Source organism: Embiotoca jacksoni, unplaced genomic scaffold, assembly GCF_022577435.1.
Source record: "Embiotoca jacksoni isolate LCO1_2020_lvr unplaced genomic scaffold, fEmbJac1.0.p SCAF_7, whole genome shotgun sequence".
In the NCBI taxonomy this organism is placed as follows: Eukaryota; Metazoa; Chordata; class Actinopteri; family Embiotocidae; genus Embiotoca; species Embiotoca jacksoni.
The window spans coordinates 16,634,639-16,649,685 of NW_027185425.1; the positions used below are offsets into that span (position 1 = coordinate 16,634,639).

The window sequence follows — 15,047 nt, forward strand, 5'->3', positions numbered from 1 at the left end:
TGAGTATTGATATTATTAAAAGTAGCAATATCATGAAGAACAAAATAGCTTCTAGAAATGTTATGACCAGGTAATAGCTGAGTTTTACTGAAAGTAGTTGTTTGTTGTGTTACAACAGACTGCTCACAGTCATTGTGTCTTGTTAGCATAAAAACTGCACAAGAACAAAACTTTTACATGATGGAAAATCTAAAATTTACATCACATCAACATTTAGCGTCTTTTTTCTTTACTTTGGGTAAAACAAGGTTCATCCCGCAACAAGCAGTCCACATGTATATGCTAAGCTCGGCTAACCGTGCCTGACTCCAGCTCAATTAACACACAAACTATACGTTGATCTTTTTGTGTAGCTCTCAGAAAGACCGGCAATGTGCGTATTTCCTGAACTACCATTTCCAGTTTGTCCTCCAGAGCTAATATTTTTCCTCGTGTTTATTTTAGCGTATGCGCAGAATCTGGATTATGACATCAAAGTGCAAAAGAAATGCCAAGCAAAGTCGACATAGCAGTTAAAATCAATCTCCTTAAATGAATCCTCACAGCGAACACGACAGACGATATAAAAGAAAGTATTTCCATTTCCAGCTCCCACTGTGTTTACTGGTCAGCCGGTCCCGATAAGGTTCGGGTAAACAAGCTTTAACTGTACGGATAAAGACTTCATGGCTACAATTTGCATAATCATGATGTTACATAATAATGAGCTTATTTCATATTCATTTAATCTTATTTCATATTCACTTAATCTTATTTCATATTCATTTAATCTTATTTCATATTCACTTAATCTTATTTCATATTCATTTTTGGAAGCAGGTCAAGTCGAATCAACGGCATATGCCGTCACTTATCGCATACATGGGAGAACATGGGTCTCATTGCTGTGAAGGAACGCATGCAGAAACAAGTGAGTGGAGCCGCTCAATAATCTGGTATTCAAGTGAAGGGAGAGAAAGCCTGGTTGTCCCTGAGCCTTCGCCTCTGTCTATGTCACGATGATTTACAATAAAGCCCAGAAAGACTCGGTATGTGGGCTGCTGCATCAACATAACCTGAATTCTACTGTAGCTGCTGTAAGGCACACAACCCTGAGGCTGTACTGACAGCAAAAGAGAAATCCTGAGATCGGGTTTTCCTTCAGAGTTATGTGTGGTGGTGTGTAAAGCCATAAATATGGTGCTCCTCATGACAATCTGTTTTAGCATATCATGGCTTTAATTTTGATTCAACAGTTAGATGCCACTGAGGCCATTTATATTTGCCAATGATACATAAAAAAGTAACTCTGTGGGACTCAATTCATGATTACTGTCTGCTTCACTACTTGTGAAAGTTGAAATTGGATCCTGTTTTATCTGGTAAAATTCAGAGGCCATCTTTTTCTTTAATCGTGGTTTCAAAATGCTTTTGTCGAATAAAAATCCAATAACTCAAAAGACGTCATTCCAGAGAAGAAATCCGGGTAACCGGAAATCAGTTTGGACTTTTTGGGTAATTTAAATATGTGACTATGAAAGGCTGGGAATAAAGTTATTACTGGAGACAACTCACCCTCTCTTCCTCCTCTCTGAGGTCAGGCATGGTGCTGACACACAGCGTCACAGTAGTGATGGCTACAAATATCACTGACAGGCAGGCGAAGATCTTCCCCGGGATGCCGGAGTGAGGGTTCTCCACCATGTCCCTCAGCTTCCGCATGCAGCCCCCACTAACAGTCTCCTCTGCTACTTCCGAAAGCTGCTGGCTCTCCTCGCAGGACTGTGGCGAGTTGAGCTCGGTATCCTCCTCGTCCAGCCTCTGCTGCTCCTTGTACTCCTCCTGGCGGAGTCGCAGCTTCCTGAGGCAGCACCATTCCAGGTTGTTCTCCTCCACGCCCCAGTACAGCAGCTCCTCCTGGAAGGACAAGGCGCACATCTCCCTCAGGAGCCTCAGCTTCCCCGCCGCTAAGAAAGTCACAATGATGCGGAAAGCAGACGGACTCCGGTCGAAGAAATACTCATTTCGGCTGTCGTCGTAGTCGTCACACACGTCCATGATCTCGGCTTCGTTGCTGCAGCTGCGCAGCTTGCCCAGTCGCGTCAGGGGGAACTCCTCCAGCGTGGACCAGGGGATGTGGTACTTGAGGCCCCCTACGTTGATAATGGCCGCTCCGTCAGCCAGGCCGATCTGGTCTCCATCCTGCTGGCGGGGCTGCGGCTGGAGCAGCAGCTGGGCTCGCTTGTAGAACAAACCCTTCTCAGATGTGACCTCTTGCGGGTTCTCCACATGGTTGAAGTGGAAGGGGGTGAACTGGTGGTCGGTGCCGCCGGCCAGAAAAGCCACTTCCTGGTACATCCCTGCTACTCTGCTGGGGGACCCTGTCCTGCACGATGCGATGGGAAGCGGGCTTCACAGGGTAGGTGAGGTGACTGGGAGCTCGTCACCCATTCAGCAACACGGCACGTCTCTTCAGGAAAAGACAAATAAATGTTTCAGTTACATTATGCACTTCTCACTTTTTGGAGATTGAAGGGCTAAATCCAACCAATCTAAATCATATTACAGCTTGCCTGGAGGAGAAGGTACAACTTCTGTAACTCTCAGAGACAAACGTTCATTGACACTTCCTGCAGCAATTAGCCAGGTGTAAACAGATGATACAGGAGACAGAGAGTTTAGACTTCTCTCTCAAACTTTATTTTCCATTCTTCACACTTCTCTCACTTTTTTTTATGTATAGTGCTGAAGTTTCCCAACAAAATCAATCCATTCATTCCAAAGGAACAGCAGAGATTCGTAGACTTACTGACAAAGGTAGCAAGTCCACATTCATCTTTTTGTCAAATTCAACTTCAGTGAGATTTAAAACAAGAGCGTGTGCTGTTGGCCTGTAGCAAACTGCCTGAAACAGTGTTGACCTTTGAGGGAATAGAGAGCTGTGGAGTCCACTTAGTAGTCACTTAGTAATAGACCTGGTTACAAACTGACAGCAACTCAGTTAGCTCGGAGAGTACTTTGTATTAATGTATGATGAACAATACTGAGAACATGCAAGAGGGGAGTAACTGGCAAAAAAGAGAATTTAAAGAAGAAAAATAGTTGGATGTTCTGACAGTTTAGGATCTTTCAGTTTAGGGTTTGCAGTGCTAAACATTGCTCGTCGGCCAAGTACGCAAGTATGTTTGAAAGCCTGCAAGTGCAAACAGGTTTATTTCATTTTTGTTCATTGTGCTTCAACAGAACACGGCGCTACCAAAGAAATCCAATGATTGACGGGGAAACGTTGAAGTCCAGACTTTGTTCAGCTGTTTTTGGGATAGTAATCCAGTATAGCTTGCTGCCTCAATGACCCGATTCTAGATAAACAGATATTTAAGAAAATATTTGATGCACATTTACAGCTAGTAACCTAATCCAGAAGCTTCCCATGCTAAAGCTGCTCTTAGTGTTTGTGGAATAAAGAAAAAGGAGTTTGAGGTTTTCTCTGTTCTTTTGTTGTTAGTTGCGAAAATATTTAATTCACAACAGCAACAAAAGAAAATGCAGGAAATAAAAGAACTAATGGCACAAAATTACAGGCAACACAACAAAAGGGGGAGAAGCATCATTTCAAACAAATCCATTTAGTGGTAGTGTCAGAGCCATTTTAGTCATGGATAACAACAGGATTTTCAGATGTGCCTCTGTAGGGGCAACATCATGTTTGTACTTGTAAATAAAATGTTTTTTACGTCCGATTTACCCAAGAATCAATGATGATCAAGCAAAAAAAACGTCAGCTTTTACGGGTTTTGGAGTTTTTGACTCGTTCCCGACACTGATGTCTGACTTCTTGCTGTTGCTGCTGAACCCGACCAGGGTCATCACCGCCTGATCACACAGTCAAATCTGTCAATGTGTGCACATCTTCTGAGAAAAGCTCTTAAGATCCAATTACACATTTCAGAAGCCGTGTTTTCTTTACAAGCTGAGACATTTGTTGTTTTATTTAAAATGGACATCTGGATACACAGTCTATATAAATATAGCAACAAACCTGTGATCCTTTACTGGCTAAGGATGACTGTACTGGACCTGAGGCAGGGGAGCTGATGGAGGGAGGCTGGGTGCATCATCACAACAAATTGGGACCCCTCCAGCTACCCTCTGAGTTTGCTCTTCCACTGTGAGGCCACTCATTTAGAAAGAGGTCGTTTTCTGCCGGGGAGGGGTTCAGAGAGCGGGACCTCTGCAGCAACTCAGCAAAGTGCTTCTGACAGGAGCAGTTTATTGACCATGACACTGCACCCAGGGGTAGGTCAGAAGCACAAAGGGAATACATTCAAGCTATATATATAGAGAGAGAGCGAGAGAGTTCAAACCATGAAGGAATAACATGTCAAATAATCCTGGAAATACAAGGCCAAAAAGTATCTTTGGTTTAGTATTTTTAGTCCTCATTCAAGGAGCAGTTTGCCATTTTTGGGAAAAAAGTGAATTCATGTTCTTTCTGAGTGATGGATAAAAACATTAACACCATTCTCGTGGCTGTCTATTAATCATGAAGTGGAAAGTTTCCCCTGGCTCCACATTTTAAGCTAAATGAAGCTAACTCCTCCTTGGCTGTAGCTGCACCACAGAGTTTGTCACAAATATGAAATGAAAATAAAACCATTAGAATCAGCGCTAAGTTTGTTTTTCCAGACAGCTGCAAAGTCTGATAAATTGCCTCATGTGATGTCACTTGAGTTAGCATTAGTCAGAATGCTCCCATAGACTGCATTTAAAAGTGGACATAGTTCACTGGTCTGGAAAATGAAGCCAATGCAGAAGTAAGCTGCAATACCACCGAGGACCACTAGAGGTTGGCTCCAAACAGGCTCTCGCTCTATAGACTTTTATTCAACGTCTCTCATGTAATGCATCTCAATCATTTTTTTCCACAAGTTATTAAGGTCTCATTCAATGACGTTGCTCCTTCTTATTGGTTTTCTGGCGGTTCATCTGAAAAATAATACAACCAAAATTCAAACCAAACTGTCGGTGGTTGAGTTGCGTGTAATGCAGCCACCAGATTTCTGATTGGGAAAATGTGTGGATTAAAGAATAAATCTGGATGTGCTGCTTTGATTTTGATACTTTTTAGCTGACCATTGTAAGTCTGACAATTTGGAATGCACTTCAGCTTTTAATTTCCCGCACAGTCTCACAGGTATCTTATACTATTTTGGTTAATATGATGTCCACTCAGTGTGAAGCTCGAGGAGGTTAGACGAAAGTCGACAAACTCAACCTACCTAAAGATGAATAAGGTGTAAGCGGTCCTGCCTTAACAAATGCAATAAAGAATGAGAAAGATGTCAGTTACGCCCAGCCAGTTTAGTCCTAAGCAGCAGGAACAAGAAGTAAAAACATCTGTTTGGTGGGTGGAGCAGGGTTGTGAAGGTCTTTAAATCTCTCGACTGTTTTAAGTCTTTTAGAATTTTGCACGAGTGGAGAATAAATACAAACATGCACTGAATGTACTGTCGGAAACAATTCTTCCTGAAACCCTGTGGGCCCATATTTATTCATAGACTGTTTCTGAAGGAATAAAAACCTGAAAAAGTACAAATGCAAAACCAAGTTTTAGCTGAAATTTAGGACCATCTTTCTAACATTTGATGTAGAACGTTTAAATGGGGTCAGTTTATTCCATTTTATAAAAACAAGCTTTCGACATCAAACATGTTTGTCCTGTGAATGTAAAAGTAGATCAGAAATAAATTAGTGAGTTTATCCAGTGCTGTGGTTCCTGACCCTTTTTAGCTTGTGGCTCCACAAAAGGAAGTCGTACTACTGCGGACACGAGTTGTGAGAAGTTCAATCAAAAAGCTGAGTGCTCATGGCTTTGGTTGGTCCATGTCTTTGGTCCAGACTGGAATAGCTTCTTGAAAGGTTATTCACGTTCCCCAGACGATGACTTTAGTGACACCCGACCTTTCCTTAAACACTACCACAAAATTCACATTTCTGGTTCACAGTGAAATATCTTGACAACTTGGAGGTGACAGATCCTCTGACTTTTCCTCGAGCAACACCATTTAAAGTTTTCATTTTCAGTCAAGTTACTCAACTTCTGGATGGATTGGCACACGACTTGGTACAGATGTCCACAGTTGGTGACATCTGAACTTTTACTACAGCGCCACCATGAGGTTGACATTTGCGTTTTTTATTTGTATATCTCGACAACTATTGAACAAATTGCAGAGAAATTTGTTGCACGTATCCATGACCTCCAACACATAATAGAATTGTTATAACTTTGATCCCCAGCACTTTCTTTTTGTGGCTTCAACAGGTCAAAATTTCCTTTTGGCCACTTACTTTGGTTTATAACCAAATATAGTATCTACAAATCTAATTACATTCCTATCAGCCTCAACTGTAACATTAAGTCTGTTTAGTGCTAATTAATACATGTTAGCATGCTATAGTACCAAACTAACACACTGATGATGCTAAACATTGTACCTGCTGAACATCGACATGCAAACATTACGACGGCAGGCATGTTCGCATCAACAGCCTGATGGAGTTGCGAACATGGTTGAGGAATCATGGTCTTGTTTTTTCACCAAATTTTGAAAGTGAGGGACTCCAGTATTGTTTAATTAGAGTGTTGCTGCGTTCGAATTGTCCACTTGTCCACTACATAGCGTACTATATAGTGAACAAAATCCACTCAGATTGGCCACTTGTTCATTAGGTAGCGTGCTATATAGTGAACAAGTGGACAATCCGAACGCAGCACGTGTTTATGTTGTCTCTGTACTTTGCTGCTAAACTAGTAAAAACCAAGTGGCAACCAACCGTGCCTTGAGTTCCTCATTTTGGCCGTCACCATCTCGCTGTTTTTTGGAGCCATAAGTGACCACATTTGGACAAGCTGTGGAGGAGCGAGCGCTGGATCTGACTCGATCTGATTGGGAACCTGAGGACTTTTGAGGCCTAATATCTCATTAATGATGGAATTGTTTTCAGACGGACCGTGAGAAAACTTATGAGTAAAAGTGATTCTCGTGATTGACACCAAAATGACTTTTAGAAAAAATGTATTGACTGTGGATTTCATGACAAGTTGAATGGGACTCTATGGAGCCAGAGCCTTTTAGGAGCCAACCCCTAGTGGCCGTCAGTGGTATAACACTTTAAGGCAACTCCCCTCTGGCCTCACTTGTCAGACCAATACATCCATTTTTATATACAGTCTATAGTAAAAAAAAAAACAAGCAAGGCTTTTGAAATTCAATAAACCAGGCCATATTAACGTAACAGTTTGTCTATTTCATGTAGATTCATTTTTGCTTTCGTTTTAAGCACAAGTACTTTGCATCCATCTCATCCTCCTTATTTGAGGTTAGTAGAGCCGAGGTCATAAAGGTCTTTCCTTTCACTTCAAATACAAACGGATTTTGCCATAGTTCAGTGACCCTCGACGCCTCTGTGATTTGACTCGAAATGCTGGACATGGATCTGTAAGGAAAAAAGTTAACTGAAAACAGTCTGCAGTCGCCTTCTCCTTTTTTCTTCTTTAGAAACAGCTCCAGAAGATGGAGCAGTTTTAAACTCTGCATTGTTCTTTTACCTCTAGTTGCTCATGCAAATATAATTTACATGTCACTTTGCATAAATCTGCAACCCATGCATCACTGATACATCCGCCTTCCCACATCCACTCAATCTTCATCTTGGTAAAACGGCTGAAGCAGACGTCTATTTCAGGATGTGGAGATTTTGAGTGACACTGAACCTGAACTGGACCGGCTACTAAATCTCACTGATTGGGCTACTTAAGAGAGACTTTTTTTTTTTTTGCCACTGACAGCCACTACTCAGAAATATGAAGACAATTAAGTTTCTTTCCTGCAGAATCAGCGCAGCAATCAGCAAAGCAAAAAAAACCATTTCATAATTGAGAGTGACGCAAAATGACTCTTGAGCTGGAATAATCATGGAAAGAGTACTTCTCACGACATAATCACATATGTGATATAGTGATGGTTAGAGAGGGCAAGGACCTCCTACATTATGAGCCACAGAGACGGATGGTTTCATCCAGCTGGGTCTCTCTATGGAGAGGCTTTATTATCGATTCAATACCAAATGTTCAGAATTGAAAACGGCAAAACAGCACGGCCTGCTTTAGTATGAATTATAAATGGGCTAGATGGGTTGATTTTTTTTTTTGATTTTTTTTATAATCCATTACAGTATTTACTTTTTTTAAAAGCTTAAAAAAAAAAAAAGATTTGCACTTGTGACTTCAGACTGCGACCAGGAACAAATCCAGCAACAGGCCTGAGCAGCACAGACCCTCCCACACTGCTCAGAGGAAACTGTGATGGACATTTTAGATCAAAGTACATCATTATTTGGTCTACAAAACTTCAGAACATTGAAAAATGCCCAACACAGTTTACATCATACGAAGTGAATTCATTCATTAAATGTTTTACTTTTTACTTTTACAATTATTTGCTTTACTGCAATGTCAGATGACCAAAAGCAGATTATATATTCGCACATCTGATAACATGGAACTATTAAAGTTTTGGCCCTTTTGCTTGAAGAAGTTTAACTAAAGAAAACAACCACGACGATAAAACGATGATTAAAATTGTTCAATGTTTCTTTCAACTTGTTCAATGTTTCTTTCAACTATCGACTGTGACAATACAAATTGTTGCAGCTTTTAAAAATACATAAGGAAAGAAGAAAAAAACTTTGGGTATTGTAAGTAATTGTAAGTATTTCATGTTGTGTTTTGTCTTCTGAATAAAAGGAGGAAACAGGTTTTGGGAAGTTTGTGGAACAACTGCGCTGCCAATTATCTCGGTAGTTTTAAGGCGATGTAACATTAAATTTTAGGCAATTTTAGGGACATTTTACGACCTTCACTTTTAAGCTCTTATCTTAGTCAGTATAAAGGATACTCATTCATGCTGTATCTTGTTTGTTTTTTCCAGAACAGTCTAGGCTATCCAGGTCTTCCATCATTTAATATGATGACATTTGAGATGTTTTATATTAGTCTTCATGTGAAGGGGAAAAAAAAATATTGTGACTTATGAAATGGTTTTATATGTGTCTCAATCTAAAATGCAATTGGCAATTTGACAAAATATTCCTTTGGAACTTTAAACGGTAATAAAACAGTCAAAAACGGTGCATCTTCTAACAAGGTGTTTCTCAGACAGCATGTTAGAGCAACACAAGAAAAATAAAACTGTCCTGCTGTTGTTGTAAACAAATAATACAAAAGATTTAGAGCAACACAAGAAAAATAAAACTGTCCTGCTGTTGTTGTAAACAAATAATACAAAAGATTTATATGTAAGAATAATTCTGGATGGGCTTCAAAAGGCAGGTTTTTTGTTCCTCATTGAGTTTTGGGGGGATGCCGTGATTCAGGCACTGTTGTGCTGTTTCTTTTTCTTTAATTTAATTCTTATAATAAATGCACCACTTTGGTGCATTTTGGACTCATTTTCTTTTTAGAAACATTTGCCCTTTCACTTTGGTGCAGGACCACATAAAAAAATACAATTCGGTCTCCGCTGGAGCCTCAATTCACATCATTACTGCTCTTCAGAAGTTTCTTAAGTACCATGAAAGTCTCTAACTAAAAAAATTAAACCTATGCTCGGAGCCTGACACTCAGTGTCAATCAGCTGATTCAAAGGGTTGGATTTCCCAAAGCCTGACAGAGGGAGGGAGAGATAATGGGCTGAATAAATTGCTGCGAGGGAAAGAATCTATTTGAGCGTGAACAGGAGACCGAAGAAAATGATGTTTGCGTGAAAGCACAGCTATTAGGGCAGAAATGAAGTTTAGAGATCACACACAAAAAAGAAAGAACAACAGCCGCCTACTTACGAACACATGAAACATATTCTCATTAGACTTCTTTTTAAAAGAAGTCTGCCGGTTCTCAGCTCACCTTCAGCTCCAGAGGAGGAGGACTAACAAGGGAAATAAGTTGCTGTAGGTGTTTTTTTCCCTTTCATTCTGGTTTGGGATGCAGAAAGAAACACGAGCATCCCTCTCCACACTTCAACAGGTTAACGATCCTCAGCGCAGGGAGGGGGGGGGGGAACCACTGACATGTATATGGAAGCTCCATACAAGAAAGCATGAGTGGGACACCACTGAAAAAGCATGACAGCTGTTTTAAAAGCCTCTCGTCTAACTGCTTTACTCAAATATTGGCAGGAAAATCTATTTTCCCCCCCTCTGGACAATCCTTCTGAATGGTGAAGGTTTGGAAAGGGAAGAGGAGGGGTGGATGGGAAACAGCCTATAAACAGCAGAGGTGATGGTTTAATATGCACTAAAACATCCCTATATGAAAGAAGTAGTCCTATAATACTCCCCATAGGAATAATGTAGTACCGTTACAGGAGATACCACTTCTAGAAGTCCCTTTAGGAAGATTAGGGATTTTGTAATAGCGAATAAAAACAAAGCATTAATTGAAACCGTAATCCCTTTTAGCGACTTTGCTGCTCCCTATAGGAAAAACAATGGGATGTCAGGGATTGAGGATGTCATGTTTATGATATTAAAGGGAGGAAAACGGCAGTCCTCCTTTGTGTCTTAAGTATTTTATTCCTCTGATGTTTGTGGCTCTGGAAGAATTTGACAGTTGTGGCTGTGTTAAAGCCAAAAACAACCTGTAAATGTGATGTGTTGGAGTTGCCACACTCACCCAGTGAGATGTTGTGTCCATCTGTTTCAGCTTGCTCGCACGCTCGCGCCCCTCGACGCGCAGCATGCCTTCAAGTTTTCCACGCAGACGGTCTGGGACATCGTGGTAAGGATTAACGCTCCGCACGGAGTTTTTAAGGGTTTAAAACAAACAAACAAAAAAGTCGCTGTTTAATAAACGTTCAGATCAAACGTCCGGCGAATCTCCCTAAAAAAATAAAACTAAAATAAAAAATAATAAATCATTTGGTCCGCGGGAGACGCCAAAGAGGAAGACATGTTATTCCACATCAGCGAAGACTCCGTCACACTGTCCGTCTCTCCATCTGAAGCGACGTGGCAGATGTTGCAGAGGACCGCGTGAATTTGAGAGTGTGTGTGTGTGTGTGTGTGCGTGTGTGTGTGTGAGCAGGTGAAAGGCTGTTTCGAGCTCGCTCGTGGTCACACCGCTTCGCTCTGACTGGTTCAGGTGCGCACTGAGCTGCGCGCCTCGCGCTGCGCTGCGCTCTGAAAAACACGCGTCTCTGGGAAAAAAAAAAAAACACAAAAACAACACGACAGCTTCAGGACAGATTCACAGCGTCAGGACGAGTGTTTGTTTTCTTCTCACTGACACGATGCAACTTTATTTTTACTTATCTCGTGAGTAATTTGGCTTAATTTTTTTGTCATCAATCTGACACCAAACTTTGATCTTAAAGTGATCATCAATAAAATGTGCTTTTGTAGTTCGATTAAACATCATATTTTTCAGCTGACTGCTCATTTAATGTCATTTTATTTTGATATAGACCGCAGAATATTTCCTGGGAATCTTTGCTGGTCATTTTTCCTGTGTAAAATGAATTTAAGAGAAATTTAGCTTCTGAAACCGACAGAAGCGGCTAATGAAGTGAGAAATGCAGGTTTTTTTGCGCTATCTGAGTAAACCTTCCAAGCACACCCATCTGATCCAGTAGGTGTGGCTTTTGTTTTTCATTTCAGCCTGGTCTGTCAACACCACGTCAGCTGAACTCGGGAGACAGCAGAGAGACAATAATTGCTGGATTCTGATTGATGCAAAAGTAAACGGCTGTGATGGCAGTAGAAGCATCCATTTGCAGCAGATCTGCTCTGCTAAATGGCTGCTAACAGCTCAGGGTTAAAGCTGCCAGTGTGCTAACATAAAAAATGACTCTCAGCCAGATTTTAAATAGAAGCAATTTTCACAGACGAAAAAAAAAAAATCAAGGACAGCTGATTGTTTTTAGAGACGGTGTTTGGTTGCAGAAACTGCCCCTCAAACACATGACATTAAGTCAGATTAATGTTTCTCATTCCTCAAGTATCCTCGAGGAAAACTTTGCTTCATGGCTGTGAGTTTGGCCTTTGACCTCTCTGTGAGAAAGCGAAAACAAATTAGATTTCCCCCGTGGAGAAAATTTTTGGATAGATAGATAGATAGATAGATAGATAGATAGATAGATAGATAGATAGATAGATAGATAGATAGATAGATAGATAGATAGATAGATACTTTATTAATCCCAAAGGGGAAATTCTTTCGCTGCAGCAGCATTTATCGATACAGGAAAGAAATAAAACAACACTAAAAAATATTAAATATAAAAATGCACAGTATATACAATAAAATGGAATAAAATAAAATAGAATAATTAAATTAAACTAACTAAACAATAGTGCAAAGTTTTTTTTTTTTTTTTTTAGATACAGTGAACCCTCGTTTTTTGCGGGGGTTACGTTCCAAATAGAAACCGTGATAGGCGAAATCCGTGAAGTAGTAACCTTTATTTTTTGTACAATTATTATACAATGAAATACTCCATAATACATTGAAACCAAAGAACAAAACCTTTTTACAGGCCCAAGCATTTGTTTAACAAATAAAAGTACTGTATAAATGTTTTTTTTACAAATAACTACTGTACTGTAAAATAATAATTTTAATCATCAATACGAACTGAAGGCTTCAAATTGCTGAGATCAGCACCGCCCCACTGCGACCCGAGTCATTGGATTAGAACGGGAGAAAATGAAAAATGATTATGAAAAAAAATACAAAGTACAGTCGGACAAATAGTGACTCACGTGTATTTCACTGCTCTTCTGACTGAGCCGCTGCATCCTGACTCCGCTCTGGAGCGTTTTTTTCTTCTAAAGCCCGCGGTGCAGGTGTGGTTTTTCGAGAGAAGAACATAGTTATCGGTAGTTGTTGTCGCTCTTTTTTCTTCTGGGCAAAAAGATTCTTATAAACCGACATGCCACCATCGATTTACGTACGTGTACATATTAAACCGCAACGTTATTGACAAACAGGTAGAGAAGAAGCGGAGAGACTGTTTAGCCAATCAGAATGCAGAACACAATGCACGATGCAAATCCGTGAAGCAGCGAGACCGTGAAAGGTGAACCGCGTTATAGCGAGGGTTCACTGTATATATATTTAAACAACCAAGAAAAACAGACAACAGACAACGGTGTTATTGTTGTGTGATGGATTTTGCCAGAGGTGAGTTATTGTACAGTCTTATTGCGGTTGGCAGGAATGATCTCCTGTATCAGGAATGATGTCCTGTATCAGGAATGATCTCCTGTATCAGGAATGATGTCCTGTATCAGGAATGATGTCCTGTATCTGGAATGATCTCCTGTATCAGGAATGATGTCCTGTATCAGGAATGATGTCCTGTATCAGGAATGATGTCCTGTATCTGGAATGATCTCCTGTATCAGGAATGATGTCCTGTATCAGGAATGATCTCCTGTATCAGGAATGATGTCCTGTATCAGGAATGATGTCCTGTATCAGGAATGATCTCCTGTATCAGGAATGATGTCCTGTATCTGGAATGATCTCCTGTATCAGGAATGATGTCCTGTATCAGGAATGATCTCCTGTATCAGGAATGATGTCCTGTATCAGGAATGATGTCCTGTATCAGGAATGATCTCCTGTATCAGGAATGATGTCCTGTATCAGGAATGATCTCCTGTATCTGGAATGATCTCCTGTATCAGGAATGATGTCCTGTATCAGGAATGATCTCCTGTATCAGGAATGATCTCCTGTATCAGGAATGATGTCCTGTATCAGGAATGATCTCCTGTATCAGGAATGATCTCCTGTATCAGGAATGATGTCCTGTATCAGGAATGATGTCCTGTATCAGGAATGATCTCCTGTATCAGGAATGATGTCCTGTATCAGGAATGATCTCCTGTATCTGGAATGATGTCCTGTATCAGGAATGATGTCCTGTATCTGGAATGATCTCCTGTATCAGGAATGATGTCCTGTATCAGGAATGATCTCCTGTATCAGGAATGATGTCCTGTATCTGGAATGATCTCCTGTATCAGGAATGATGTCCTGTATCAGGAATGATCTCCTGTATCAGGAATGATGTCCTGTATCTGGAATGATCTCCTGTATCAGGAATGATGTCCTGTATCTGGAATGATCTCCTGTATCAGGAATGATCTCCTGTATCAGGAATGATCTCCTGTATCAGGAATGATGTCCTGTATCAGGAATGATCTCCTGTATCAGGAATGATGTCCTGTATCTGGAATGATCTCCTGTATCAGGAATGATCTCCTGTATCAGGAATGATGTCCTGTATCAGGAATGATGTCCTGTATCTGGAATGATCTCCTGTATCTGTCCTTGTGACAGCGGAGCTGGAGGAATCTTTTAGAGAAAGTGCTCCGCTGTCCCTGCAGCAGGTGGTGGAGAGGGTGGACAGGATTATCCAATATGGATAATAGTTTGTTCAGCGTCCTCCTCTCCACCGCCTTTTCCAGGCTGTCCAGTTTGTAGCCGATGATGGAGCCGGCCTTCTTAACCAGTTTGTTAAGTCTGTTGGTGTCTCCGGCTCCAATGCTGCTCCCCCAGCAGACCACAGAGAAGTACAATGCACTGGCCACAACAGATGGTAGAACATCTCCAACATCTCGCTGCACACATTGAAGGATCGAAGTTTCCTCAAGAAAAAGAGTCGACTCATCCGCTTCTTGTAGACAGCGTTGATGTTGGTCTTCCAGTTCAGTCTGTTGTCGATGGAGACACTGAGGTACTTGTACTCCTCAACCATGTCCACCTCCTCTCCCAGAACTCTCAGCGGATATGAGTTTAAGATATGAGTTTATTCAACTAATGTCATTAACAACATTTTAAATGGTAAATAGTTTGCATATGTATAACGCTTTAACACCTTTGCGGTTCCAAAGCACTTTACAGTTTGCTTCCAACTGAGGTTCAGTTAGTGGCTTGCTCGGGGACACTTGCGGACAGTCGGAAATGGGGATTAAACCGCTAACCTTATGTTTAGGTG

General features: G+C 40.8%; 1 protein-coding gene across 1 annotated transcript in view; it reads right to left on the bottom strand.

Moving 5' to 3' along the window:
- Nucleotides 1-11,177, bottom strand: part of kcng2 (potassium voltage-gated channel, subfamily G, member 2) — a 30,344-nt gene extending 19,167 nt beyond the window's left edge. Inside the window, exons 1-2 of the mRNA XM_069176634.1 lie at nucleotides 10,715-11,177; nucleotides 1,555-2,449 (exon numbers count right to left, since the gene is read on the bottom strand). Of these exons, the coding sequence (XP_069032735.1) occupies nucleotides 1,555-2,337 (783 nt within the window). The 5' untranslated portion in view covers nucleotides 2,338-2,449; nucleotides 10,715-11,177. The remainder of the gene's footprint in view (nucleotides 1-1,554; nucleotides 2,450-10,714) is intronic.
- Between the last annotated feature and the right edge of the window lie 3,870 nt (nucleotides 11,178-15,047).